General features: G+C 43.4%; 1 protein-coding gene across 1 annotated transcript in view; it reads left to right on the top strand.

The window, feature by feature from the left end:
- oca2 (oculocutaneous albinism II) overlaps nucleotides 1-26,071 on the top strand; it is a gene marked incomplete at its 5' end in the record, with an annotated part of 80,208 nt that overhangs the window by 15,317 nt on the left and 38,820 nt on the right. Inside the window, 12 exons of the mRNA XM_084444018.1 lie at nucleotides 37-132; nucleotides 442-609; nucleotides 856-913; nucleotides 1,125-1,197; nucleotides 2,598-2,755; nucleotides 3,252-3,334; nucleotides 3,622-3,775; nucleotides 9,270-9,341; nucleotides 10,027-10,092; nucleotides 11,423-11,479; nucleotides 13,278-13,402; nucleotides 16,910-17,048. Of these exons, the coding sequence (XP_084300144.1) occupies nucleotides 37-132; nucleotides 442-609; nucleotides 856-913; nucleotides 1,125-1,197; nucleotides 2,598-2,755; nucleotides 3,252-3,334; nucleotides 3,622-3,775; nucleotides 9,270-9,341; nucleotides 10,027-10,092; nucleotides 11,423-11,479; nucleotides 13,278-13,402; nucleotides 16,910-17,048 (1,249 nt within the window). The remainder of the gene's footprint in view (nucleotides 1-36; nucleotides 133-441; nucleotides 610-855; nucleotides 914-1,124; nucleotides 1,198-2,597; nucleotides 2,756-3,251; nucleotides 3,335-3,621; nucleotides 3,776-9,269; nucleotides 9,342-10,026; nucleotides 10,093-11,422; nucleotides 11,480-13,277; nucleotides 13,403-16,909; nucleotides 17,049-26,071) is intronic.

Genomic DNA, 26,071 nt, shown 5'->3' with positions numbered 1-26,071 from the left:
CACTGCAACCACTCTGACATCCCTGTTTTATTTCAGACACAACTTCAGCACGGTTAACTTTCTCAAGGGGAAAACCAACCAGGCCAACTACACAGAGAAATCTCCTCTGCTCATGTTCACTTCAGATGACAGGTGGGTCAATCAACACAGATCTGCAATGACAATGACAAAGACAAATCAAAAAATAATGTGATCTTATTTAATTGTTGGCATTGTTATTTAACCAACCCCATCTTGATTGTCCATCCAAAACTGATTTAAACTGCTGTTGCACTTCCCAAATGACCTGCATTTTATATGTCCTGGATCTTACATCTCTCACATAACGCGAATGTGTTTTATCATGGCATGTCATCACTTTTTAAAAATGTATTTATTGACATTTACATTTGACCAACTCACAGAGATGGGTGATGATTGAGAAACTGGTTTCTCCAACAGGACCATGCAGGACCAGGGGTTTGGGGATGGGGTGGAGCCTTGGGACTGCAGTTCCATAGAACTGGAGAGGAGGTGTCGTCTGGGCAGTGAAGTGAACGGTCTGTCTTCTTCCTCTGAGAAGAATGACCCTCTAGACCATCTGAACTTCAAACTTTCCAGTAACATGAGGTGATTTCTCTCTCTCCGATACTCCAATGCTGATGCCCAATACTAGCAATAATATCACTACAGTCAGACCTCGCCAATGCGCTTTGGATGCTGATAGACAGTGTTGTGTAAAATGATTCGATAGCATTGTGATAATATTTATTTGTTTATGATGACTCTCAATGTAACCCCATTTAGAATGTTCTAGATCATGTAAAAGATTGCTGTGGGCCTTTCTAACAACAACAAACATTATTTTTCGTTCAGATGCTGCTTGAGGTTCTTCAAAATAGCTTGCATATTTGGCGTAGTTGTCCTGTCTTCTGTAAGTAGATCAATTGTGCTGTGATTCTTTGTGTATATGTAGCAGAATTATATCATGATAAATGCATTAGACATTGTCATACCTCCCATACACCCTCCATTTCGATTCATATTAGCCCACTTTGAAAAGAACAGGGAATTGGCCTTGCCCAATACCTGTTGATGTGGCTGTGGATATCTCTAAATGTGATTGGAGTCTGTGTTGGTTTCAGTTGTTCTTCAGCATGTATCCTGACCGAGACAACCCCTGGAAGATGCTAGCAGTGACTTCCACAGAGAGCTTCTGTATCCTGACCTGTACAGTTGGGATTGGCATCACCTCAGCTCTGATGCACCACAGTACTACAGGGTCCCAGGCGTTATTGATTTAAATGTAGTATTTACATAGTTGCTGCTAGGTGACCCTTTGAGGCTGCAAGGGTGAAGCTGTACATATAGTATCATATCTGTACCCGTGGCAACAAATAGAAGAATTTGTCATTTAGAATCCTATTCTGTATCTATTTAAACTAATATTAAATATCTATACCAACTAAACTAAAGTGGCTGGCCACCATCACCAGGCAGCCCTCGATAGCCTTAACAATTATGTGGACAATAATAACTAATGGTCATGGGAACAATGATAATGCACTTTAATACGCAAATTAAACACAATAATTCCTAAACTGGCCTAAAAACTAATCTAAAATGTCTGATACTAAATTCCTATCTAAATCCTATAGCTAATTGTACCAGTTGGAGCGCTCTTTTATGGGGGGAGCCCGAATGTGGGGATGATGAATGATGATTAATTGATGGTCTTGCTGGCTCTTATGCACGTGGTCTAGGCGGAAGAATGGCAATCTGATGTCCTCTTCTTGATCAAAGACGGTCACATAGGCTGCTCTCTTGGATGATGAACCCATGAAATTATCTCAAATGTTGGGTCCAAGTCCACTATTTGCACGTCGAATTACATGCTCTTGCTAGCAAAATAAGTGAACGTCTTCTTAGCTCAAATACATGGCAAATCCACGTTGGCTAATTAGTTATAACGAGATTGCTACAAACTTCTTTATATGCTCTTAACTCACTCCACATTACTCTGACTGTAAGCAACTAAAGACTAACTGTCTGAACTATTAGTTACTCAAATAAACTGTTAGCTAATGTACTTAGCTGTCTTCTTGTAGGCACTTGTATACAAACACCACTCTGACTATTGTCATTGGAGTCCATGAGAAAAGAGAGGGAAAAGCACATGTGTAGAAACAATATACAACTCTGCAGCGTCTGAAGATGACGTCTCGCTTCACAATCCAATAAAAAAATGAAAATAAAGAATTACCGAACCAATACAAATGGTATATAAACCACTTTTGGGTGACAAAACTATCCTGGGCCAGGGGGAGGGACTGGTACTGTTAACTTATCTACTAATCTGAGTATCTTATACTACGGTCTGACTCTAAACCTGCCAAATGATACTAATTTCTGAGCTTTCATAACAATATCTGCCCTGTCACCTGCTCACTCATTGATCAGAGCACACAACAGAGTCAGATTCCCTGGGGTCAAACCGATTGTCCTGTCTGATAGCACACCTTTTTGTTGAATACCAGATCATTTATTACTCATTTAGAACCTACTCCAATATCACCTTCAAGCTGAAAATTTTCCCTTGACAGAGTTCTGTCCAATAGCAATGAACCTGACGGATTTCCGTGACAACGCCTTACTAAAGCTGCAGGTGGGAGGACCCTTTGCTGGAGGGATGGTGGATCTGACCGACCAGGAGTACATCTTGATCCAGGTGGAGCAGAATGAGGAGGCGGGGCCAAGGAGGAGGCGTGCCCAGCAGGTAACGGGCTCCACTCCTGTCTCTGGGCCTGATCTGGGGCCTTCCCTATCCCACTTCGCATTGCATGTGTTCACTGGCATAGTGCTGATTTAAGAAAGTGTGTACTGTATACTGTGCACTAATATAGTGGGTATACTAATATCTTGTGGTTAATAAGTGGATACACTGTCTTGCCATGACATACAAAATAGGCAAACCCAGTATACATCGGGGCAGTTGTGTTTCGCAGCTGAATACAAAGGTGTTTGTGACATGTGTGACTATAGGCTCTTTGCACAAGCTCCACTACTTCCTGAAATTCTACAGGCATCCTTATTTCCTGTCCTATATTATTGGATGGAAGTGATTAATCAGGTGTGCGGCACACCTGATCACACCTGATTAATCACTTCCATCCAATGGTATAGGACAGGAAATAAATATGCCTGAAGAATTTCAGTAAGTAGTGGAGCTTGTACAAAGATCCTATTGCCATTAATGTATTGTTTTTGACCAGGTGTTATATAACTGGACCATCCCACTTCATTCTGAACGGAGTGACCAGATTCTGACGACAAGAACATTTGAGATGCGAAGCAGGTAACCTGTGGAACACTGTGGTCCCTATATCAGCACACAGCACAGCAGACACACACCATGTATGACTCCATGCCAATTACCCACACGAGTAAACCAACAGACCTCATATTACATTTCATACGTGGATCTAAGACCATGAGATATTCAGGAAATATCTTTGTGTCAGGGTTCAGGTCACCAGTTGTAATTTATACTGTAACACCTGATGGAGGTATAGGCCTAAAGACATAGAATGTTGTGTGACACATTGCTGCTGTGTGTGACCCCCCTCCCCTACTCCCCGCCAGTGAGCCTATCCTGATCACGGTGCAGGCCTTCCTCCAGGACACCCAGGTGGTGCCGCTCTCCATGACCCACCAGTCGCTCCTCGTCACCGTGGAGACCCAGGTGGTCATCGCTGCCGTCATCCTGGCGGGCGTCTACGTGCTCATCATCTTCGAGGTAATTGGTGCAACGTCAACCTCTCTGTGTGCTGTTCTGGCGCTCTCTGTCTCCTCAACCCCCCCCCCCCCCCACTCACCCTTCAGGTTCTTGTCTCAGCCAATGCTGTGTTGTTTCATATGCTGTTTATTCACCCAGGAGAGATGCAGCCCGCACTGCCCGACTGCTTTATTTACCATCTCACCCACACAGGGACATATATTTAGCTCGGCTCTGTGTGTGGGTGCTCAGAAATATCTCTGCCAGTGACCAAATATAAACACTTCCTATTTATATCAATAGGCAGCCTATTTATATACATTTCAATCCCTCTCGTACTGTTGTCCTGTATTTTCAGTAGGTTTCCAGCGTGTGTAAGAAAGAGTGTGTGTGTGTGTGTGTGTGTGTGTGTGTGTGTGTGTGTAGTTTAAATTAGAAGGGCTCATCTCCCTGATCCTTACTTGGGGAACGCCTCTAATCCGGTCTGGATGGGACAGTGCCACCACAGGTCAGGTGTCCACACCACAGCGGTCAGGCACTATGCAATGACATCACAGACCTGCTCTATCCCTCCCTAGCTAGCTTGTCCTCTATAGGGGTGAAGAGGCTAAGCTTTACACCTTCCAGCAGACACTTGCCTTTACACATCCATACAGTCTTTGGGTCTACTGGTCATCAGGGACAGTAGGAGAATAATGTATAACAGCAGAGACAAAGAAGCAGATGCTCTCAGTTTTGTTCTGCCCTTGGTAGATGTCAGAGAGCAGTTATTTAGATGTCCACTAGGGGGAGCTCCTCTAGCTCCACTGTGATGTAGGAGTTCCCTCCTCCCTGCTGTGTCTCCTCCTCACTCAGAGGACTTAACCCCATGGACTGAACTGAAATCTGAGGTGAAAAGGAAGTATCTTCTACCTATTAGAATGTTATGTATGCCCCTTTTAACTGTTTCTTAAGTAGTTGATGGAGCACGACACATTAACAGTCATTTCTCTGTCTCCCTCTCACCCCCGCCCCAACCATCACAGCCTGTAGCCTATTTCTGGTCCATGGGGAGGTCTATCCGTGCTGTAAGAAGTTCAGATGACTATCATGAAATTATTCCTCTTTTTTTGAGCTATACGCACTGAAGGTTACTTGTTCTCATTCGTCCATTATCCTGGTTGAGTTCATCAGAGGAGTGCTTTGAGGCTGCCTGAGTCAATTCAATAAGCTTTATTGGTAGGAAATACTCAGTACGTAAATATTGCGAAAGCAGAGAACTAATTAAATAACAAACAAAACAGAGATAACATTGTACTCATTATGTAAATGTATACAAATAAGAAATGCTGTAATAAATGGTACAGTCAAGCCAGAAAGTCTGCACACCCCTTTCACCTTCTCCACGTTTTATTACACTACAGACTTATTCTACAATACATTGTCAATTTTTTGCCTCAAACATCTACACACAATAGCCAATAATGACAAAGCGAAAACAGGTTTTTAGAAAATATATATTTTTTTACTGACAAAGATAGATTATTTATGGGGTACATATCTGTACACACCCTTAGCTGAATACTTGGTTGATGCACCGTTGGCAGTGATTACAGCTTCAAGGCGTCTTAGGAAAGGAGCTACGCACACTTGTTTCTGGAGATTTTTGTCCATTCCTCTTGGATATCCTTTTAAGCTCTGTCAAGGTTGGATGGGGTGTGTCGGTACACAGCCATTTTCAGCTCTTTCCACAGATGTTCAATTGGATTCAGGTCTGGGCTCTGGCTGGGCACTGAAGGACATTAAAGTGAAGTTGGTATGTGCACATCCAACCTATATTTTAGACCAGGTGCAGGAGAAAAAAGTGAATCTATAAATGGAAAAAAAGATAACGCACACTGGATTATAGCTCCCAACACTTTTACAGCTGTAGTAGCAAGTGGCCTATTTGATCATGATTGATGTGTTTTGATATGAGAATGTAATTATATTGTCCACTTATTATCATGTTTTCCCCTATGCCCTTGTTATGTGTGTTATGGATTGTGATATGTCTGTAAATTTACTTGTTAACTTGCTTTACTGCATCTCCTGTTCCCTAGCATGACCTACTTAATTGGTTGACAGTGATATTTATGTGATGTCACTGGCTCAACACACACGCACGCACACACACGTCATGTTGACATTTTGCCTGAAGAAAACCCTGTGGGTCAAAACGTCGCTTAAATAAATTGTTGGGAGTGTGCGATTATCCGGCGCTCTCTGTGCGATTATCCTTTTCTATTTATCCACCCAAGGACATTCACCGACTTTCTCCAAAGCCACTCCTTCGCTCTCTTGGCTGTGTTCTTCAGGTCGTTGTCCTGTTGGAAGGTGAACCTTTGCCCCAGTCTGAGCGCTCTGGACCTCCAGAGCGCTCTGGAGCAGGTTTTCATCAAGGATCTCGTTGTACTTAGCTGCATTCATCTTTCCCTCCATCAGGACTAGAGGCCCTGTTACCGCTGCTGAAAAACATCCCCACATCATGATGCTGCAAGGGTATATTTCTGATTAAAGCTTTGGTGGGGACATGTAATGTGAGCGAGCAGAATTTTTTTTGCACGATATAAAATAAAAAAGCATACAGTACATCTTAAGTCAGATCTGATTATCCTGATGGCTGGTTCTTCAACCTCCTGAACTGATGATCATGCATTTGGCCCACTGTGCACTTGCTGCATACAAATTGATAACAGAATTATTTGAACCCTAACTTATCTAAACATAACATGTCTGGTTTGTTTACATTATGCAATGCCACGTTTGCAATGGTAATGTAGGCAAGTCATTGCCGTTAATACGGGATTGTCCCGTATTGAAAAATAAAAGGCACTTTCAATACTAGACGTGATTGCACAGACAGTGTTGACAGAGGCTCTTAGCTTTGTAGCCGTGCAACCAAATAGACCTTTCCGTCATGTACCAGGCCGTCATGCGCCTTTTACTAAGGAGTGGTTTCCATCTGACCACTCTACCATCAAGGCATGATTGGTGGAGTGCTGCCTGGATGTTTGCTTTTCTGAAAAGTTCTCCCATCTCCACAAGGATACGCTGGAGCTCTGTCAGAGTGACCCTCAGGTTCCTGCTCACCTCCCTGGCAAAGGCCCATCTTCCCTGAATGCTCAGTTTCACCGGACGGCCAGGTCCAAAGGTTCCAAACTTCTTCCATTTCTGAATGATGGTACAGTAGTCACTGTGTTCTTTCGGACCTGTAAAGCTGCACACATTTTTCCGTACCCTTCTCCAGATCTATGCTGTTTGATACAATCCTGTTTCTGAGGTCTGCAGATAATTCCTTTGTCCACATGACTTGGAGTTTGTTCTGACATCTGAGGTCAATTGTGAGACCTTATATAGGCAGGTGTTGGCAATCCCCAATCATGTCCTATCAATTGAATTTACCACAGGTGGACTCCACTTAAGTTGTAGAAACATCTCAAGCAGTATCAGTGGAAACAAAATGCTCCTCAGCTCACTTTTGGGTGTCATAACAAAGGGTGTACACACGTGTGTACATATGATATTTTACATTTCGATTTTTAATAAATTAGCACAAATGTCTAAAAACCAGTGAAGTGGCGAAGAATTCTGAGAGGCAATGATGAGTTCAACACAGCGCTCTCGTCTGCACGGCCTTTATTTTAAAGGGCAAATAGAGAGAGCAGGTCCGGGATGAATTATGTCCCAACTGTCGACCACAATGCAGTGTGGTCACGGACTGGATTACCTTCTGGACTCTTTGCTCTTCACACTCATACCTCACACCCTGTGCTGCCTCTCTACCTCCACTCTCTCAGACACTCCTCTCCTCTCCATGCTTGTCTTTGAAGTCGGCTATTCTCACTTCAGGTTACTTTGTGCTTCTGCAGTATTGCATTGCAGAGAGAGTTGATTGTGAATAGGGTTGTGCAATAAAATCGATACAGCAATACAGTACATCACAATATTTTTTTTCCGAGATACTGTATTGATTTCAATTTTGAAACACAGAGAGACAGGGAATAGATTATAGATAGATAGATTTCAGCTGTATCTTAAAAAATTCAGTACATTATGTAGAATATCGCAATGTATTACAGTACTGTATGTATTGTATCGTATCATATCGCAGTGTATCATGATACGTATCGTATGGTGACCCCTGTATCGCATCGTGAGGACCTTGCCACAGACAATACTCTGGTGAAATGCAATAACTGTCATGCATAGGACTTGGCAGAGTCTGAGAGTTCCTTCTGTATATCCCCCAGTAGCCCTATACATCTGGTTTGATATTAAGGTAAAGGTCAAAGCCCCTAATCCGAGATCCTTACCGAGCACGCCCACCTGCCTTCCTCACCTGCTCACCAATGACAAGTGCCCCTGGTTCTAAGTGGTCTATGCAGGGTGACCTACTTTCCTGACATGTATTGCGATGAAATAAAGATGTCTGGGAAGCAGCGAGGCTTTACTGAATGATTACACACACACACACACACACACACACACACACACACACACACACACACACACACACACACAAACAATCACACATACACCCTGACCCCCCACACACACTTATCCTAGTCCTCCATTTTTAATAATGGATGCATCATACTACATGACTGTGGTGGGAAATCCCGCTGGATCAGAGCGGCTCCAAAGAACCCAGGGAAATAAATTGTCTGCAATATCTTTTCCAGAACCCTCTTTTCCTCGTACTGTATAGGCACGCTCCTGTTTACTTCACGCAAGGAAAAAGGGCCAATGCGTAACTGTCAGTTTTAATCTCAGGCTGTAGTTTTTGTCAGATATCCTGACTATAATGTTTGGGACCAAAGCATGGAGACATTTTTTTACTTGAGTAAAAGTGTAGCTTTAAGCATACAAACCAACAAACATGATGAGATGAAATCACAGTCTCAATCTCCATGCAAATCCAGGAAGTACGGAGCATATGTTTTTTATCGATGAAATGTGTGTGTGTGTGTGTGTGTGTGTGTGTAACCTGTCTGTCTAATCCTGGAGTCTCAGTCCCAGCAACACAACCCTCTAATCACAACTGTCCCCTAGTTGAGCAGAATGCAGTGATGACAAGACTGACACATGATTAGGGATAAAGAGGCTGTTTTCATTCACCTGCCTTCAGGACTGAGTATCCACCCTCACTCTCTCTGCATGGCCTCCACGTAATGATTAGCTATGTCTCTTAATGCGTGCGTGTGTGTGAGAGAGAATGAATGAATAAGTTGAATTAAATTGAGAGAGATAAAGACAGCGGGCGAGAGAAATTTAGAGAGAATTAATTGTTAAATTTGCCAGTTCTAGTGTATCCATTCTTTTTTTCACCGCCGTACTCATGTTGATTGAATGATCCTTGTCATCCGCTCCATGCTAAATGAACTAAGCCTCCCCCATCTGAGAACATGAGATCCACCACTATACTCAATTAGAGCAAGATATTTATTCCTTCCTCTACAGGCAAGGTCAACCCGTATGTGTTTTTGTTTTTCAGATTGTCCACCGTACTTTGGCTGCCATGCTGGGCTCCCTAGCTGCGTTAGCCTCTTTGGCCATCATCGGAGATGTAAGCCGCCCTCCTGGATCGCTTACAGTATGACTTTCAGCTGCTGTAGTGAGCTGCACACAACTGTATGTGTGAAGTATCAATACTTAAAACTGACCCCGGTATAGTATAAGCCTCACACCACAAAGCATGTGTAGTATGTGTGTAGTATGTTGTTCATACAGCTTTATACAACGGTTAGTTCTGGTTCTTGATTCTGATTGGCTGGAAGCCGTGTTAAAATACTTTGTAACACACACCTGGGACCGCATATCATTCCATTTTCAGTATTAATGCACCTCCCATTTGATCTAATGCATTGTAGTTGTTGTTGTTGCTTGGCAACCCTTTTGTTAGGGGAACTATTTTGCTCGGCGGAATTGAGGGAATGATGCTTCGTTTTAAATAAATCTTAATATTTTACATTGCTGTGTGTTTATTTTACACTAATAGATGTAGTAACCGTTGTATAAAAGCAATAAACCACGAGAGGCCGTGTGTTTTAGTGATTTTATAACAGCTAGGGGGATTTTAGGCACTCTGCTTCGTGTCGTGCCTAACAACGCCCCCTAGCTGTTATAAAATCACTATAACACACGGCCTCTCGTGGTTTATTGCTTAAGTGAGAGTGTGATGTCTCCCAGTGGACAGAGGTTTTGTGTTGTTACTTACTTGTCCTCCTCTCCGTGGCCCTGAATCCCCCCAGAGGCCCAGCCTGAAGACAGTGGTGGAGTGGATCGACTATGAGACCCTGGCGCTCCTGTTTGGCATGGTGAGTGACCGACACCTGCTGTGTTCTGGAATCAAACCCACTGACCAGCTGCCCACCATTCGCAACCGGGCTTCACTTCAGCTGTTGTCATTAGGAGTCCTCGGGGTGATACAGTGCAGAAAGAAGCTAAAATAAGCTTCACTGATACTTGAGGTGATATAATGAGATGTACAGTACATGTGTTTCTTTTACATTTCAAAGCTCCATATCGTGGCCTTTCCACTATACGATTGTATCCTTCCATGTCCACATCCTCTCCCTGCTGTAGCCGCAGACAGAATCCAGTTTCTATGGCTGTAGCCAGTCTTTAGTGATCCTGCCTGTCTCCATGGAAACAAACATATCTAATCAAGTCTGATGTAAAGTAGCAGAGAGACTTTGTGAGACTAAGTTATCATGAAATATGACTGAATACGCCACAAATTAAAGAGAACAAATTAAAGAGAACAGCGTTTGACAAGCAATAGATGATGGGCAGAATGGCACAGTGGCAGAATGCCACACTTATGACAAAGTAGGTAACACAAAAGAATCTGCAATACAATAGACAGAACAATGTTTCACTAGGGTTGGTGGAACGCTGTAGTCAAGCTTTTTTCTTTGTAATCACATTGAAAAATGTGTTGAATAGACTGTAGGCGGGTCTTGCTATACCACACAATATGTACAGTATCTTCACTTCTAAGCAACATCTATCTCAAAAAGCGATGTATTTTTAGAATGTTGTTAACCTTAACATGTACTGAAATATTCATATTATCTCCTTGTGCATGAATCATCACGATACGTCGTCTTATATTCCATTCATCTTTCATATTTCATCCTTTTTATGTGACAGTGCACCTTGGCCCTGAGAGTGTTTCAATTTAGGAATTGCCTGTGACACTCGGCAGACCTGGCAGACAGTTGCATAACTGTTATTTGTAGACCTGTCAGATCTCACTTACGATGCTGTTTGGCATCTTGTCATAAATTGTAGTAATTAGAGTGTCCGAGGCAGAAAGGGAGAGGGGAATACAGAAACCCTGTGAAAGTTGACTCACAGGGGAGGGGTTAGCCGTGTGGAAGAGAAGAGGATGAGCTCTCCAAAGCAGTGGGGTCACGGCTCAGTCGTGTAAAGCTTCTCAGAGCCTGTCAGGGACATGTTTCTATTCATGACTCACAGCCCTGTTGGTCCATATAACTTTCACACAAAGGTTATAGTCATTTTACTTGTGACAGGCACCTAATATCTATAAATGGATTATAAACTGTTCCTAAGTGTGCCATGGCAGAGATTTGCTGAACTGTTCTCATTCTTCATAATGAATAGTCCTTCTCTTCCATGTAGATGATTCTGGTGGCCATCTTTTCTGATACTGGATTTTTTGACTACTGTGCCGTCAAGGTGAGTTAGATGTCAGAGACAATGCAGGACTACCTGATAGAAATCACAAAATCATCACCTGAATAAAACAAAATTAAACAATGGCCTTCAAAACTTACGAGAGAAGCGCAAGCAGGAAGAGAAAACCTCTATGGGACCTTAAATTGGAAAAAATATAAGTGGTTGTGGACAGCATGAGAAAAATAATTTCTTGATCCCGATTGAATTGTACCATGACATCACATATGATGTTTGTCAATTTAAAACATACATTTTACTCGGTTAACTCACAAGTTACCTGTACCTGTTTCCAAAATTATGTTTTTGCATTCTGATGGTGTGTATTGTATTTAGTGTTCTTTTCTTTCTTCTTTCTGTACTTATTAATTGTATTTATTTTGGTTGAGTCACTGTATTGGCTTTGTATGTTATGTGTTGTTTTAACCTTGTTTAATCTGGTGTAACTTTTATTGCGGCTTTCTTGGCCAGAGCTCATTGGAAAAAGAGACTTGTTCTCAAAGGAACTCCCTGGTAAAATAAAGGTTTAATAAAATAATAAAAAAAAGTTAGCTAATATTAGCTGGCTGACATTACACCCGTTTACACTCACCAAAACCTTGTAAAGCCGATCTCGCATGCCAGCTCTTACAGAACCGACTAACTCTCCTTTCGCATAGCTGCAGCTCTCAACATGGCCAGAGTAATAGTGATTTTCACCTCTTTTAATCACTATTACGGGTGTGAGGGAAGGAGAGAGGGAGTGCAGAGGAAAGTGTCCTTCAGTTACAGTAGCTCCCAGACCAGGGGGGACACAGGGTTCATGGGGGCTCATGAATTTTAAGTGGCTCTAGGACAAGGGCGGCCACCTCAAATTAAAATATCTCTCTCAGACAGACAGCCTGCTGCCTCTGACACTGTGCTTTTACATTCAAAGGGTGAACACCCCCCCAGCCACTCCTGAGACAGGGGGGAGAGGAAAGGGGAAAGAGAGAGAGAGAGAGGGGGGGGGGGGGGTGAGGGAGAGAAGGCAAAGGATGACTACACATCCTCCACCTCCAGCCTAGCAAATTTCCCCGTGCTGTATTGAAGCTGTGCTCTGGGTCCTCTGATAGTGGTTGCCATGGACATCGGGTGTGGTCTGTTTGTTAGAGTTATAATCAAGACAGAGAGAGAGAGAGAGAGAGAGAGAGAGAGAGAGAGAGAGAGAGAGTATTTTCCAGAGGCCTAGGACCCACCAGTAATGATCCAGGGATGATTTATGGCCATAGGAGGAGTTCTAAAGCACAGCGTCATCCCAGCCAGGTGTTCCAGAGCAGGGCTCTGGACTGCAGGCTCCATAAATACTCATTCAGTATGTACAGATGTTAAAACCAAACTCCGGTATTCACTCATTATTTTTCATGGCAGCATTAAAGCTTAATTAAACTCATTAACTTTAGGTCATGAGACTTAATCAATGTATTCCCTTTGGTGGTTTAGATTGAAGCTTTTGATTTTTCCTTCAATGGGACAAAATTATGTTTTACTACTGTATTTAAGTCTAAATACTTTAATCCTAGAAAACAACCCTGACATACTGTATCTGAACAACATCTCAGTCTCAATAACCCCTGCGACAGAATCCTTTGTCTGCCTTAGCTTTCATCATCTGTCACATACAGTACAGAGAGAATGGTTTTTACATCAGTTTCTCAGCTATGTTGTCTGGGACTTGTGTGTGTGTGTGTGTGTGTGTGTGTGTGTGTGTGTGTGTGTGTGTGTGTGTGTGTGTGTGTGTGTGTGTGCGTGCGTGCATGCGTGTGTGTATTTGTCCCTGCAGGCCTACCAGATGTCCAGAGGAAGGGTGTGGCCCATGATCACAATCCTCTGCCTCATCGCAGCGATTCTGTCTGCCTTCCTGGACAATGTTACCACCATGATGCTCTTCACCCCTGTCACCATAAGGTAGGTATGCCACAATACAATATGCAATACAACTTTATTGTCATGTGTTATGTGGGTCAAACAAGTGAAATTTGTCTCCTACTTGTCTATTCATCAATGTGCTGTTCCTTATGCACAGTTGAGAAGAGCACAGTTGAGATGAGGGACTCGTGTTTAAGAACTGTATGGCTGCTTAGAAGAGCATCAGCAGCCAAGGTTCAGAACAGATACAGTAGAGCTCTGACCTTGGGGCCAGAGCTCTCTGTGGTACATGGCAGTCTTTGTGGTATGTGGCATTTAGTTGGAGACAAACAAACCAATTTAGCTATACAGTACTGCAGGATCACAGCACAGTCTATCTTCATATTTTTTTTCTCTCTCATTAGTCCAATTTGCAGAATATGATGAAAACTGTGCACAGCATTAAATGTTCTTTATACGTTAAATTAGCTGCCATGTTTGAAAATATAATCTCCTCTGAAAGGAATCCTCAGGGTTCTCTCCTCTGAGAAAACCCCAGTGCCTTTGGTGAAAGAAGCGATGCACAGGACCCCCCCCCCCTTCAACAGCAGCATTTGATACGATCAACTATGACATTCTAATCAATCGTCTTGAAAGAGTTCAGAACATACATCAAAGGGAGAAAGTTCTACGTCAGGCTTGGAGATCATGTGTCTGAGAAACATGAAACATTGACACCTGCTTTGGGGTTGCACAAGGGGGCTGCCTTGGTCCATTACTATTCTCACTGTACATGCTGCCACTTGGGGATATCATTAGAGAGCACAATGTATGTTTTCATAGTTATGCGGATGATACACAACTGTACATCTCTGTTGAACCAAATTATGCTGCAGCTATAAACCCCATTACTACCTGTCTTCTAGCATTAAATAAATGGATGAGCAATAACTTCTTAAAAGCTAAATGAGGACAAAACAGAAATCCTACTGATCGTCCATAAAACAAAAAGAGAAATGCTGTTTAATATTCTGGGGAAACTGACATCCTAGATACGATGACATTCTGACATCTTGTAACCTGAGGTTACAAGTCTTGCATCAAGTCCCATATTAACAAGGTGACGAAAACATAATTTTCCACCTTAGAAATATAGCTAAAGTATGACCATTTATAAATAAAAACGATGCTGAAAAACCGATTCATGCCCTTATTTCAAGCCGACTCAATTAATGCACTTTTCACTGGCCTCCCAAAAAACTGCGATAATCTGCTGCTGGTTTATTAGAGGTTTTATTTCATTTATTTATTTAAAAGGGACAGCGTACAGTTAAAACATATACATTACGCATAGGCTAACAACAGTCAAAAGAAAATCGGGAGTGCAGCCGTTGTCAGTTATGCTCCAAAGCTATTGAACCCACTAGCTACAGTAGATTTCAGGGAAGCCAGCTCGCTAGATATTTTTTAAAAGAAAGCTAAAAACCTATCTCTTCACTTTAGCCTTTAACTAGCTCCTTTTGCACTTACTTATTTTAAAATGTTGCTAGTGTTGTGTAAAAAATATCTAAGTTCTCCATCAGAAGTTAACATAATTTAGAGTCCAACTAAAAAAGGCACTTGAAGAAAACAGAGTCCGTTGTAGTAGGTTTTTATTGCTCCTTCAATGAAAACAGCATCAAAAACCGGTTGGTCCTCAGGGGCCCCTCGACGATACAACAACTCTGTCATCTGTGCACTGTCTTATATAGCCTACCGTAATCCCCGCCTCTATCTTGGCCACAACCCATTTTCCAAAACCCACCCCTAACTTGGCACGAATCCAATGGCGTCCAATATACCGACTCAGCACCGGCCTATGCCCAAATATGGGGAATTTAAGCGGTCAGTGGAGAGTGTAGACTATTCCAGCAGCCGTAAACTGCTAGCCTCAGCAGTAGATAACTCAACTTTTGACAGATCAGTTTCCTATGGCTACATCTAGTGGTCACATCTGATATTACTATTGAGCAGTTTATTATTGCTACATCTAGTGGTCACATCTGGTATTACTCTTGAGCAGATCTCTGTTGCAACATTTTGGTGTTGTGGCTGTCTAAAACAATCATACCATATGATGATTATGATTACAATATTATGAGATGATTAAAATGCAGGGGAGCTAAATCAAATTAAATCATAACACTAGCTCACTAAATAGTTTTAGAAGAAGGATAAAAACATATCTCTTCACTTTATCCTTTAACTAGTATTTTACTTGATTTCTTTATTGTATAACTTTCTCACACCTGTCTCAGGAATCAACTTATCTGGAGAAAATAGTTTTTTGAATAGAAAAACTATTTTGGGAAAAGGAAAAACTGTTTGGGGGATGGGAAAAACTATTCAGGGAATAGAGAAATATATTACTAACAAATCTATCATTAATTAGGCGTGGGTTTTAGTTTTTTTTATTTTCCATCTTATGATTCCACGCACTTCATTACCTCCACCCCAGCGACAGCGCAGGGCGAGAGCAGAGAGGTAATGTTTTCAGTGGGATGTGTTTGTTTGTTTGTTACCTCTGCCCAAGAGACAGTGCAGGGTGAGAGGTAATGTTTTTGGTGGCATGCGTTTGTGCTTGCGTTTGTGCGTGTGTTTGTGCGTCTGTTAGCAGGATTACGCAAAAACTACTGGACCGATTTTCACGAAGCTTGGTGAAAGGGTGTAACATGATCCAACTTAGAACCCATTAAATCTTGGAGCAGATCCGAACCACGGGTCAGGTCCACAGGCTGCCCAAAAACAGCCGTCCAATGAACTCCATTCTTTGTTTGAACCAGGATTATGCAAAAACTACCAGATTGCTTTTCATGTAACTTGGTGGAGGGATTTAGCATGGGCCAATATAGAATCCATTCCATTTTAGTGTGCACAGATCCACAAAATGGATTCGGGGGCAGAGGTCTGTGCTCTCGGAGCGCCATTTCTAGTATTATCTTCCATCTTAATTTCCATTTTAATGGGAAGCACTCTATGCATGTAATTTCTTTGTTGTAAAACACTTTTGAACTGCATTTATGTATGAAAGATGCTATACAAATAAAGTGTATTATTATTAAACTATTATTATCTAATCCTCTTAGATAATCCTAGCTATTCTTTCACCTGTTAATAGCAGCAAACACCTTTGCAGATTCCTCTTTCGCGATATGTTCATGTGCGTTCCTTTGTCTTGGTGTTTCTCTTCGTGCTCTTCTCCTGTGCCTGAACATGTTCACTGCTGTCAGGGCAATGGAGCATTGTTCCTCCTTCAAACTTTCCCTCTGGGAAAGTCAAACAGAGACTTTAACAGCCTGGTTGCCCCCTTGGACTTTTGGCCAATAATGGCCTGTGGAGCCACAGCAGTAGCCAGACAGACATGTTTGAGTACACCTGCAACTGTCTGTCTGACTCGGGACTCTTAAGGTAGCCTGAGTGCTTTCAAATCAAGTTGCAATAAATAAATAAACAATTTTTCTCAATCTAATCAGAGTTAAAGGACTTCTCTCTCTCTCTCTCTCTCTCTCTCTCTCTCTGATTGGACAGGCTGTGCGAGGTGCTTAATCTGGACCCCAGACATGTCCTGATTGCAGAAGTAATCTTCACCAACATCGGAGGGGCTGCCACAGCTGTCGGAGATCCACCTAACGTGATTATAGTGTCAAATCAGGCCCTGCGCAAGAAAGTAAGCACTTTTTTTTTTAATCTACTCAGGGTTTTAGGAGATGGAGGGTGAGGCCAATGCTACCGGACACTGACTTGGTGTCACCTGCCGCCGGGAGGTGGGGACTTCGCAGGGAGAGAAGGAGACACAGCCTTTAGAGTACATATAGAGGCTGCGCTGAACAAAAACACTATGGAAGAACACAGCTCAGTATAACAACAGTACAATCGAGCGCTCGCTGTCCGAGTTCCCTGCTCTAAGCATCATTGTGAGTTCTGATTGGAGGAAAAAGGTCTCATTTCAATCTGAATGTAACAGAGAATATCCATCAACTGGCATTTTTACAATGTGTCCATCTAGTCCTTAGAATGCACATAGATCTAGTCTGGTTTTGAGAGGCACCCGCCTAACTAGTACAGTGGCCTGCCTGAGTGTTTAGACAAGGGGGCGCTGTTGACATCACTTGAAAAACTCCTCTGTGCAGTAGCTTACTGTACTAATGCAGTTAAGACAAAATCAAACTTTAATTATTGCTAAAATTAGTCAGATAATTTGTTTGTTATTGAATTGGCCACATATACAAACAGTATAAGGTGTGTTTAGTTTTTGTTTTAATTTTGTCATCAAATTATTTAGGAGGACCCTCCTCTCCTTCTGCACTCTGTTGTTATGGGTTTGTCAGGGGGGCAGAGGTTGTACCTTTATCACACCATTATGACAAAGGCTGGAGAATGGGTGGAGTTTCTCAGTGAAGGTGCAGCCAGTCTAAGAGTAGATATGAGACCTGGCCTCCACATCATAGAAGGAGACCTGACCCACCTCATAATTATCCACAAGCACCCCTACCATCTGGGTCTACTCATCTAAACCCATCAGGTGTATGGCCCTGACTCTGTCTAAAGGGCTCCATGTGGGTACTCGTCTTCCTGCCCATGGACTCTCTTGGCCACTCCTATAACCCAGTCAATTTATCCCCTCAACCTGCACAACATAGCAAACCTCCCTGAGGAGAAGCCCTGCTTTCCCAGGACATTGTAAACTCATCTAAACCTCTCCTTCTTCTTTCTGTCTCCATGTCTCACTCAGACAGAATGAGACTGGGGTGTGTTGTGTCAGGGTCCAGAGTCACGTCCACCTGGGTCTTGTGGTCTGTCTCAGTGCAGAACTGACACATATGTCTGCACAGTCGTACAGAACAGCTCTAGGAGTCTCTCATGTGTCTTACACATCCTGTTCTCCAGGTTCTCTATAGGTTCTATGAGGCTCCAGGTGAGTTTCACAGAAGGAGGTCAGACACGCCAAGCAGGACATATTCAGGACGTAGGCCTGTATTGTATCTTTGTCCCAGTGCAGATGTCACACAATACTTCTCCAGGTTTGGGCATTGGTCTGAACCTGTAGCTTGAACTGATTTTGTGAACCGGGTGGCCATCTCAGTAATAAAGGCATTGATAAAGAGATCTGGTCTCCTGTCAAATGTAATTTTGCACATGGGACACTGACACAGGTCATTGCTGTTCCAGTATTTCCTTTTTAAGATATTTTTTAGGGATTTTCAGCTTTAATGTTATAGGACAGTTGAGAGAGACAGGAAATGTGGGAGAGAGAGAGAGGGGAGGACATGCGGCAAGTGGGGAAGCTTTATTTGTTTCTAAAGACGTTTCTAAAGATCATATTACAGAGGCATGTGAAAACCACAACAAGCCCTCGCTCTATGGAAGCACAACTAGCGATTCATAAAAATAGATTGATGAAAACAACCGTTTTGCGGCAGAAAATAATTTTTTTAGAAGCTGCATTCTCGGTGCCCCGTCTGCCGCCATTACATGGATATACTTGCTCACGCTGGATTTTAAATTTCTTCTACAGGCCTCCGAATTACACCAAAGTTATCTCGGTGAGTCAAACGTCTTATAATATGCCGTAAATAAGGTCCAGGTTATCAAAAAAGAGCATTCTCCCTTAACAACAAAATGGAAGAACTAAAGTGTTGCCTTTCTGGACGTGAGTACAGAGACATTTCTGCCTTGTGTTTGAGAGAAACGTCGTTTAATGAGAACATTCCTGACAAGACCTGCCCAGACGGTTTCAGCCTACACAGGCAGGACAGGACCATGCCGCCACGGGGACAACACAAGGAGGGGGCGTGTGCCTCATGATAAACTGATTGGAGCAGGGATTTACAGACTTTGTCTAGCTCATGCTCGAAAGACCTGGAGCACGTATCATCAAATGCAGGCCATTCTATGCACCGAGGGAGTTCACAGCTGGAGTCACCGCTGTAAACATCCACCCATGAGCAGATGGGGAAGCTGCGCTATGTGAACTTTGGGAGTGATAGCCAATTACGAGTCCCTCTACCCAGAGACTGTGTCTATCATAGCTGGAGACTTCAACTACTGTAACCTCAACATTTTTTATCAAAGTACTTTCAGCATGTGTCCTGTGCAACCAGGAAGACCAAAACACTGGACCACTGCTGCACCACCATCAAGGGGACATATCACGCATGTTCGCGTCCGGCTTTCGGGAGTTCAGACCACGCCTCTGTGCCACTGTTTCCAGCCTACAAGCAGAGCCTGAAGATGGCTCTGCTCACCCTCAGAACTAGCCAAATCTGGTCTGAGGAGAACCAGGGTAGACTGCAAGTAAGCATGGACAATTCTGACTGAGATTACTACAAAACATCCACCCCAGACCTGAACGGATAGGCACGATCTGCCATCAACCATGTCAGGGACTGCATTAACAGCTGCATCCCCACCAGGACATGATGGATGAATAAAGACATCAGGACAAAAATGAAGGGGAGGACTGCTCACCAGTCAGGCGGCACAGAACTGTCCCTGTAGAAAGAACTACAGGGACAGACTGGAAAACCAGTACAGTGGCACGGATACCAGGATCTTGTGGCAGGGCCTACTATACAGACCATCACCATCACAGACCAAACTACAAACAAAGTAAGGCCCGCAGACATCGCAGCAGCTGACAGAGTTCCCAGACAAGCTCAACACCTTCTATGCAAGGTTCGATGCACTGAACAAGAGCCCACCAGCCAAGGACCTCAGGGAACCTGAAAACATGGTTTTGTAACTATCTGAGACTGAGGTGCGCGAGTCCTTCAGGAGGGTGAATGTCCGCAAAGCTGCTGGTCCCAACGGCATACCACCCTGAGTCACCAAAATGTGTGCCACACAGCTGGCTCCTGTCTTCATGGACATCTTCAATGCATCACTGTTACAGCAGGTCGACCCCATGTGCTTCAAGATGACTACAATAACACCAGTACTCAAAAAAACAAGGTAACGTACCTGTGGTCCAGTGGTCATGAAGTGGATGGAGAAACTAGTGATGAAACACATTGACACCATCATACCAGACTCACTAGACCCACACCAGTTTGCTTACAGAGCCAACAGGTCTGTGGATGATGCCATCTCACTGGCCCTACACTTCGCGCTGGAGCACCTGGACAAGAAAAACACATGATATTCATGGCCTACATTTCTCTCTTCAACACCATACTACCCATTAACCTGGTCCCGAAACTGAGAGGTGTAGGCCTAAGCAGCTCCTTATGCAACTGGACCCTGTACTTCCTCACGGACAGACCACAGGTGGGGAGAATAGGCAGCAACATGAAGTGCATAGAGAAACTAGTAATGAAACACATCGACACCATCATACCACTCCGCCCATGTATGCATTTCTTGGAGCAGGACATGTTGGTATTGCTGCATTCATTAGGTCGAGAGCTTTATGCTTTATGGTGTTCACCTCATTACGCACCTCATTAATGGAGGTAAATGGCCGGCCATGTTTGGGCAGCTCATGGACCCACCCCATGATTCGGATGTGGGTTTGTACTGTAGCTTGCTCCCTGTTTTAGATTGGAATGCTGCTTGGCTAATCCAGAGAGCCATTTAGAGCGGAGCCATCAGTGCCTTAACTTAACTATTCCATTTGTGGCAATAAATGGTAACCAACCTCTGACGTGAATGTTCCTGAATGAAATATTTCTTTACCCCTAATGGAAATGGAATCGATACCCCCAAAATGTATAAAAGAGTGACACATTACCAAGCAGCATAGATCACTCACCACATCAGTGGCACATGGTGCGTAGTTCTCCAGAATGACCAGTCCCAGATAAAACTCTCTCCATGGTACTTACTTGTGCTGAAATCTCTCTCTCTCTCATTCATTCATCTTTCATCACACACACACACACACACACACACACACACACACACACACACACACACACACACGGACACACACACGGACACACATGTGAAGAGGTCGTGAATTCTTAATCTGGACAATAAAATGGCTGCAGGAAGGATGAACCATGTTTGCGCTTCCAGCTCTTGAGCTTCGTAAACTTCCCAGACCGTGATGCCAAGGGCTTAGGAGAGGGGCTGGAGGACAGCACAGGCTCTGCAGACACACACTCCCCAGATGTCTGGGGGCTTTAGATCTTAGATTGCTGCTGCTTCGGAGGCGCATTCATGTATATCTGAGTGACTGGAGATTTGTTTTCGGTGACATGGCGGTGGAGAATGTCACAGGTCAGAGGAAATATACATGTTTTCTCAAACGTGTGTGTCGATGTCTGTATACTGACAGCTGCAGGTCTGATTTGTCTGTCTTGTGCGTCTGGCTGGTGGCACCTTCCTTCATGCTGTGGCTTTCTTTACCATGTTTGAGACCGTCGTCGCTGTGGGCTAAGATTTAGGTGTGGTAGAGATTAACCAACATAGTCATGGTTAAATAGCTAGAACATAGGCACGGTTAAATATATCGAATAAATATCTAAAATGGCCTCAGGACAGTACAGACCATGATTTTTCTTAAGACTGGGCTAAACTAAAGGTTATTCAGAGTTCTACTGAGAATTATGAGAAGAACATGTCCTTGGTGGACAAAACAGGTGTCAGTGCATGATGGTGACCATGTCAAAAGTCAAAAGTTAGTATTTATGTTCTTTGATTGAGGTCAAAGAGAAGTCAGGGTGCCTGTTGAGCAAAACCAACTGCTGAATATTTTGGTTACTGTGTAGGCAGCATGAATCTGTTGAATGAATTTTGTATATAGATAGTATTTTGCCCCCTTTTTTATTTTTTAAATACTGTAGGTTGTGATTGTGCATAAGCCATTTTTCTTAATTAGTTTGTATAAATAAAGGTTAATGAGTCCTGTACAGTGGGTAGCTTGTGGGCTCGAGGTGTCCTGGCCTAACCCTAGAGTTCACCTCACAAAGTGCTTCAGATTCATCGATGCACAGGATGCAGTATGAAAGCATGTAGCATCTAATCTAACGTTTGCACACACATCCACAGAAGCTCATCACGCAGGGCTTTGCATACAATATGTTAAATACACTATCCACAGTTTCAATCCTCTGTTGGTTATCTCTGCTCCACACCACCCCTCTCGGTGTGTTTACACACACACACACACACACACACACACACACACACGCACACACACACACACACACACACACACACACACACACACACACACACACACACACACACACACACACACACACACACATACATACTGTGGCAGCACTGTTTGTGTTGATATCCAGGTGATGAATGGAGAGGTAATAGCAGAGACCGATTTAGATTTCTGCAGCTGCCATCATAAATCATAAGAATTAAAAGTGTCAAAACAGCAACAACAGCATGACCTCCCTGTTTCAAAACACCACTGTGATACACAGGTTCAGCAATTTTCCCATAGTCACTTTTTTTTATTGAAAATGTTTTTGTACCCATTGTACATGATTAACATAACCATGTACTGTTGCCTACCCTGTTATGCCATTTATCAGTATACTAATTACTGTACTGTAAGCAGAGCTCCATAATCAGAGAACAAGCTATACAGTATGTGTGTGTGAAGGAAACATACATGTACAGTATCACACACAAGAGAAATCCCATCTGCCAGTCCAGAGACTCCTGCTTCATGCCAATCACAGAACTTTTCCTTTATCCACTTACCTGTTAAATTGACATGTCAACGAGTTCCATTTTAATTGTCACGACTTCCATGTTTTGAGACGTGGAGACGTTTGAAGTAGCGGGTGAGACATGGCGCTCTGGTAGGATGATGCAACTGATTGGGAAACCACGCAACCCAAACATCGCTTCCAGCTCTCTGATAATAATCTGAGGCAGCCAGACCATCTTTGGGGTTGAGACCGCGGCAACAGTGTCAGAGCTGCACCTTGCCTGCTCTCTAAGCCACTCAGGTGTTTCCTGCAGTGAAGATAGAAACAACAGTGTAGAGGGCCGTTACTCACATCTTCCATTCTGACGAGAAGAGAAGCAAACTCCCTCTGTACACCCATGGATGGAGAACATTGCAGTATAACTCTTACCTAAATAATGTCCATGCATAGGACTCAAAAGTCAAATGGGCTTCTTTCTCATAAAAACCTCTGCCTTTTTAGATCTGGGATACGTCGTCAAAAACATAAAAACAAAACCTGACATTTTCAGAGCTTGTTAAGGATTATTTCTTGACCTCAAAAGTCTAGTTCTAGATTGATGGTTTCAGGTCAATCTTTGAACAAATATTCCAGAGACCAAATGCATTTAAGTAATTGTAATTGTAAGTTTACAGGTATGTCTAACCTTGTGAGAACTGGAACAAAGAGATTCAAGGAGTGGTCCAGAAACACAAACCGATATACCGATAACCCGCCCAAAATTACATCATCATCAGCCCCTCCCATTCACTATCTATCTATAGCCTACACATCCTCTTGGAAATCCTCTCTCTTTCCTACAAGCTGAACTGATTCAGGAGGAAACCCAACGGGAAACTGGACACCTGCTCTGCTGGTTTTGGGGTCTGGTCAGATTGGCCAGATCTGAATGATCTCTGCGTCCGCACAGGAGTGTCCCTGGAGTGGTCTGACTCTTGGACTGTGAGGGTCTCAGAGGACATTATAACTGACCCCCACATGCATGTCAAGGCAACAGCCTCATATGGTGGACACAGTCACCTACTAACACCTGCAGGAGCCAGGCGAACCATGGATCTACAACAACAACACTGGACTGGACTAAATCTTCAGGGAAAACAGGTCACCGAGTCAATGTCACATCTTGAATGGCTGTTATGCTTACAAAGGAATGTACATAGCACGCCATGATGGAATAGTGGACTTGATAGTAAAATACATATCTAATTTAACAACCTCAGTACAAACATTCCTATGTCAATCCTACCATGTTCCATCTCTACAGTAACCCGGACACTTTTAGACACTTATCTGCTCTGATAAGATCAGATGTTGTTATCAGTGAAGTACCCAGAGAGGTTTTTGTTCTGGGGGTAGCCTGCACATTAGACCCTAGCCTAGAGGAAGTCTTCATGATCCAAGGTCATTAAGTACAAACCACCTGAATACCATCTCAGAGCTAGGGTACAGATGCAGACTACTTGTGTTCATATTTGGAAACCTAGGACATACACTTAGGTTGGTCGTCAGAGGGTTCCAACAACTGGAATGCCCAAAAAGAGGGCTAAATGCTTTGCTAAGTACTGCTCTGTCATAGGCAGGCGCCATATATGGAGGAGACGCTGCTATTTGTACCCTTGAAAGATGTGTGGAAAAAAAAGTTATGCCGCTGATCCAGGAATTTCGATTGTATACTGTCTGCACCTTTAGTATTTGTGTCCCTGTATGTATTTGTCTCTGTGTGGACATAAATAAATTGTGTGTGTGGACTGTGTGAGTGACATTAGAGTGTCTGTGTGGGTGCAGCTGGACGCGGTCTCTGCCATGGGGGCTCCTGCTGTAGCTCCTGTCGCCCACGCCCCTCCCCAACCCCCCCGCCAGCTCCTCTTGGCCGGGTTTCCCAGGCGACGGACCAGCAGCAGGGACACAGGAGTCCGCTCAGTCGTGACTGTACTCTGATAGGGACAGCTTGTGTGTGTGCGCGCGTGTGTGTTTGGCAATGTGTTTGTTTGTTTGTTTGTTTGTGTAGGGATTTAGGGGTCATCTGGGTCATCCCTGAAAGAGAGAGAGAGGTGGGTGGGGGGCAGTGGGATGGGCAGGGGGTTGGTTGTCCTGGTAGGATGGACTGTGTGTACAGGGAGATGATAGCATATAGAAACTTTGTTTCTGGCTCATATGGGTGTCATGTCCCCGAGCATCTGTTGCATATCTGCCATCAACGGGTGCTACGAGAGCAGCCAATCAGAGCGTCACTCCTCTGGGCCGCTGAACACTGATACACAAACCCAGGAAGTGGCAGACAACTCTGACTACACATACAGTACCAAGCTGCTACTATACAAACCACTTTATTTTAGTTTTTCTTTTTTCTTTTTAGTTGACTTGTTGCTGGAAGTGGGGCAGGAACAACAGATGATGATTTCACTCTCTTGTTTCAAATGAGAAATACAAGACTCCCGCACACACTTTTTCTCTGCTTTAATCTTTTTAACAACGTTTCGGTGTTGCCACCTTCATCAGGACAGATTTCTCTTGTTTGCCAAGTTTGCGTCAGCACCACCCCAACGAAGCTGCCCTGAAGGGTCACAAAGCTGAGAGAGACAGAGCCTGCCGTTTGGGATGCGCAATTAGTAGAGCATTCTGAGGGAATCTATAAACGGAGACTCTCGCAGTCAATCAGCTTGTAAGGTCTCAGCAGGGCTTTGTACTGAATGGGGCTCAATTCATTAATGAAGTGCTTCATGGAACTGACCTACAGTGACACGTGAGCTGTAACTGTACTCAAAGGCTTAGGACCTTTTTATTGTTAATATCATTACCGTCAAATGTAAACTAAGTCATAACAACAGTGCCTCCAGTCCAGCTGTGGTATGAAAATGGCTGTAATCACTGCAGGATAATTCAAAAGCCCTTTGGCTGTTTTCCTCCCATTACAACTCACTGACACACTGTTCTGATTTCAGAAATCTGTCCCCTACAACTCCTCTTTATCTCAATGCGTTTCCACTCTTTTCCCAGCTACCTTGCGTTTGAGCAGTGCATACTGTATGCTTTC

This window comes from Borostomias antarcticus, assembly GCF_949987555.1.
Source record: "Borostomias antarcticus genome assembly, chromosome: 10".
In the NCBI taxonomy this organism is placed as follows: domain Eukaryota; kingdom Metazoa; phylum Chordata; class Actinopteri; order Stomiiformes; family Stomiidae; genus Borostomias; species Borostomias antarcticus.
This window is presented reverse-complemented; position numbering and strand designations above follow the sequence as displayed.